Source organism: Grammomys surdaster, unplaced genomic scaffold (genome assembly GCF_004785775.1).
Source record: "Grammomys surdaster isolate TR1022 unplaced genomic scaffold, NIH_TR_1.0 265, whole genome shotgun sequence".
Lineage (NCBI taxonomy): Eukaryota > Metazoa > Chordata > Mammalia > Rodentia > Muridae > Grammomys > Grammomys surdaster.
The window spans coordinates 2,370,127-2,375,008 of NW_021604706.1; the positions used below are offsets into that span (position 1 = coordinate 2,370,127).

At 39.7% G+C, this 4,882-nt stretch overlaps 1 protein-coding gene across 1 annotated transcript in view; it reads left to right on the forward strand.

The window, feature by feature from the left end:
• Jade3 (jade family PHD finger 3) overlaps positions 1-2,775 on the forward strand; it is a 113,345-nt gene extending 110,570 nt beyond the window's left edge. The window contains exon 13 of the mRNA XM_028776099.1: positions 1,264-2,775. Within this exon, the coding sequence (XP_028631932.1) occupies positions 1,264-2,174 (911 nt within the window). The 3' untranslated portion in view covers positions 2,175-2,775. The remainder of the gene's footprint in view (positions 1-1,263) is intronic.
• The last annotated feature ends 2,107 nt before the right edge of the window (positions 2,776-4,882 follow it).

A 4,882-nucleotide genomic window follows, 5' to 3' on the forward strand; every position in this document is an offset into this window, starting at 1 on the left:
ACACACACACACACACACACACACACACACACACACACACACACACACACATATGTTGGAAGGAAACGATTGACTCCATAAAATTGTCATCTTCCGCTACACACATACTATTGTGCCCATACATTGCTCCAGTAATCTTTTTAATATTATTCTACACCCCATAATTGTTTGTAATCATGAAACTAGAGATGAAGGGCATAAAATATTCAAGAGCCATTCACTGCTTCTAATGCCAAGTTAAAATACTTACCTTTGCCCCACAAAATCTATACTGTGTTTCTAAAATTTTCTTTTTGAATTGTTTGGGAATACCCAGAGATGATAGGAGAATAAGATCAGAAACATCTATGAGGCATATCTTCACTCCTGCTCATTATGTATATACCCAATCATAAACACACGAAGAACTCATTTCAAACCACTGTGAGTGACATTCTTTATAGAAATGAAATCCAAGGGAAAGTCTAGGGGAAGAGCTCTGTTGGTGAGTTCAAATAAAAAGCCTGTGTGATGCACACCTTTGTGACGTGATTCCAGCACTGGTTAGGTGGAGAAACGGGGATCCCACAAGTATGCTAGTCTCAGCAATTAATGAGCTCAGGGTTCAGAAAAAACTCTGTCTCAAAAAATATGATAGAGAGGGATGGGTTGAAGAACTCTGGGATGGGGGACCGGGAAGGGGGCAACATTTGGAATGTAAATAAATACAATAGTTTAATGAAAAGAATAAGGTAGTGGAATGATTGAAGAAAACATCATGCCGGGCGGTGGTGGCACACGCCTTTAATCCCAGCACTTGGGAGGCAGAGACAGGTGGATTTCTGAGTTCGAGGCCAGCCTGGTCTACAGAGTGAGTTCCAGGACAGCCAGGGCTACACAGAGAAACCCTGTCTCAGAAAAAAAAAAAACAACCAGCATCAACCTCTGGCATCCACATGCATGTACATGTGTACAATTGCACCAATACATACACAAAAAAACTGAAAGACATGGAAGCAAGGATGTATGACAGAGCACACTGGTTGTTGATCTTGTTTTGTAGGTTAGGAAAGCAAAGGTGAAAAGGATAGGAGCCATGGATAGTGTTTTCTGTGAGTCTCTAGGTTCATCCTCTATTACAGCTCACTTTAGCTACTCACCGTGGTATACTTGCTCATCAAAGACAGATGCTTATTAGACATTTGGAACAATAGGTTTGTGAACTCACTTTGTGCTAACAATTAAATTGGTTGTTAAACAAATCTTTCTTTTTTTTTATCTCAGAACTTTCTTTGACAAATGCACTAGAGAACTCACTGTTTTACCCACCACCACGAATTACCTTAAAGTTAAAAATGCCTAAATCAACCTCAGAAGATGGCAGAGACAGCTCCACAGAAACTGAACAACAACCCTCGTCTCCTGGCAGCAGCTCCCCTTGTCACAGTAAAAGGAGCCCCCAGATGACCGAGGAGCCACTGGATATGAATGTGAAAATATATCCAAGATATCCACTAGAAAGCAAAAGTAACTGTTTGCTGCCTAGCCGAAGCCATGCTCGAAGTGAAACCAGGAGCTCCAGTCCTACTCGGAGAGCTCCATCTACAGAATTCTATCATGGGCAATCATTAGGGAAGCCTCTGGCCCTTCAGGCTGCCCTCCATGGACAGGATTCTGTTGGTAATGGGAAGAGTCAGCCTAACTCCAGGCTTGCTAGTTCCAATGGCCTGGAGGGCAACTGGTCTGGGAACATCACCCAGAAAGTTAGTTCAGGTGAGATATGCTGTGACCAGGAGTCCATGCTCAGCTCCCACTTGCCCAGCCCAGGCAACATTAGAAAATCTGGCATGGAACATTTCACCAGGTCCTTTAAGGAGGCCACCAATACATGGGTGAAGCCTACTGAGGACCTCCAGTACTGTGTTAAGCCAGCTAAGAATGTGAGCTCTAAGGAGCAATTGTGGGGTAGACAGCTTCTCAGGCGGTCCACAGGGAGAGCTTCGTATCAGGAAACCGATGGTTATTGCCCTGACTTGGAGCCCAGTGATTCAGAGGCAGAAGGGGAGGGGAATAAAGAAACAGCAAGGGTAAAGAGAGAGAGTTCTGACAGAGAAAATCCTTCCCATGATTCTGCTCGAGAGTGCCATGGGAAAACCAAGACACAACCTCATTCCCATAGCTCAATGCAAAGGTGATCAGAAACTCCTAAGGGTAACCCAGCCTTTGCCTTTGCCCCGTATACTGGGGGAAATCTAAACACCAAAAGGATTCTAGTGTATATTAGGGGGAATTGCAGGGAAAATGATGGTTTGAAGTTATTGAAAGCGTTTCAGGTCTAGTTTTTATAAGCACATTACAAGAGTTGCAGATTGTCTGGGGTTGCTTTTTCGGAGGCTGCTGAGAACAGTTAGGCCCAGAGTATTTGAGTACTTCAGGGCAGCTTTCCCATTACATTAACACACTGATTAATCTATGTATTAAGAATCCTTTCATTGTCAATGGATTTGCAAGAGGATATGACAGACACTAAAACTACTTATCTTTTGAAACTATAACATGTGACTCCTTGAAGCTCAAATCTGTAGAAAGTTTCTAATTCCACTGGTATCTATAAAACCTCTTCAAGAAAGAGACCAGGAGAGCAACATTCTCAGATACTGACACTTACTGTTGTCTTCCTTGCTTCATGCAAGGTTGAGTTTCTTTCACAGTATCATATCTTACAAAGTCATTTCTTCTAAGTGTCCAGTGCCTGTTCCTAGACCTGCTTCTTGGGGACACACTCATAACTCTCTTATCCAGTAACAAGCTAACTTGTGGATAGTGTTTACAAAAGTACAGAAGTACTACTTCCAAGGAAAATGCTCTGCTTCTCAAGGCATTTGTGAAGATGTCCAGAACATTTCCCAAAGTGTGACCTTTTCTGGTATATTTGTACCAGGTCAGGGGTTTTTGTGTTGTTTTCAAATAAGTTTGACTAAAGTTTGGCTGACAGTTTTTGTATACCTGCTTTAATGTTTATAAAAATTTTATTGAGGAATAATTAAGATATAGTGTAATGCACAGAGGCTTAAGTATTCTTACCTGCTTTAATTTTGAAACAGATTTTTATTGTCAGAAATTTGAAAGCATGTGTTTAACACATGGATATAATTTAGCTTTGTATGAATGTTAAATCCAAGGCAGTTTCCCAAGCATAAAAGTTGGAGCCATTTTTCAGAACTTGCTTATACCACATTACCAAATAATCAGCCTTGATTCATTTCTAGACGAAGAGAATTTTGATGCAGAGGATAAAACAAGTCTGCTTCCCATTTAAGAAAAAGGAGAAAGTAACAGTTTGTAAAAATGTGAGGCAGACTGTAATTCTCAGCTCCCTTTTCTTCTTAGCCTTAAAATAATATTCTCTTTCTTCTAGTTCGGGAACATATAGAGAGAATTTTCAAACAAGAGGTCATTTTCAATTTCTGAAGTTTCATGCTGGTGAAAGAAGCCAGCTGCAGTAGGTGCCAGTGAGAGGGCAGTAGCCCTCTAGCCAATGCTATGGAGCTAGAAAACTCTGCAGTTTGCCTCTCCTTCACTTTCATTCTTAGAGCCTCATTAAACGCTTCTTTGGTTTTTTTTTTCCTACTGTTTTGAAAAACTTGTGTATTTTGGCTGCATCTTCAAAATATTCCTTTTGTGCCTATGAACATGTGTGAACATACCATAACATGAATAGTAGGTGTCCTGTAATTTGTTTTAGCTGAAAAAATAAGGAAGAAAATTTCCTTTCTTCATACCCTCAGCTTCTGTGCTTATTTGAATGCTCATAGGGTACATATAAATTTGACTCTTTTGTGGTAATGAGAGTATAATGAAGCTGAGTTGTAAATTCCTTAAAGGCCAACAGGTTGCCTGTATCCTTTCATGCTTTTGAATTCTGAGTGAGGGGGGGAAGCAAACATGGAAACAGTTCTTTAGCCAAATTCCGTATGTAATGCCATTGGGAGAGTATTGCCTGAAATATTCACGTCAGGGAGATAAAATGGTAATTTCTTCTTAGAGAACTTTCTGGGTAAATAAATGAGCCAGCCTTCCGTTGTATACATTCCAAATCCCCAAGTATCTGCTACATTTTGTTCTTTGAAGTATTACCTCTTAACCTTTGTTAATGTTTTTTGTCTTGTCTTATACAAGTTTTGAAGGTGAACTCAATCTTTTTTCAAATGTCACCTTTTTATCAATACTTTTTCATTAAATTATGAAAACTGTTAACCTCTGTCAGTGTGATAATTTTCTACTCTGGCATACTGATTTTTTTTTATATTGATGAATTTACTGTGTGTTAAAGAATCATACAAATGAAGGACAAAAACTGAAGTGGGGTTTGGGGAGGAAGAATTGAATGTTTAGAGGCACAAATCATCTGAGTATGATGACACATGTCTAGCAACCCAGTAGGAGGCTGAGACAGGAGGCTGAGACAGAAAAACAATTTCTAGAACAGCATGGGCTACATAATAAGACCCTGTCTCAAGAAAATGAAAAGCACACATTCACAATTCGGGTCAATACCAGAAATCAAAGGAAACCCTTTGTACTTTGCCCAGAAACCATAATTTCATCAGGCCAGTAAGAAAAGACTTTAAAATCATCATTTAAAATAGCCAGGGACATGTAGCCTATCTAAAGTGACAGGATACACCAGACTATTGTTTATAATACTCATTCTACACAGAGCTCTGGGAATCTGTCTTATAATCAGGTTTATATGGTCTCATGGCAGGACTTTGTATGTGGTAAACATTTTCAAGTTGTCAAAGGTCATTAAGTAAATCAGTAGTGAAAGATAGATAAAATGATCATTTCTTCCTCTGCCCACCTCACTTGCTTGTTAATGTAATTCATTCTGGTAATTCAT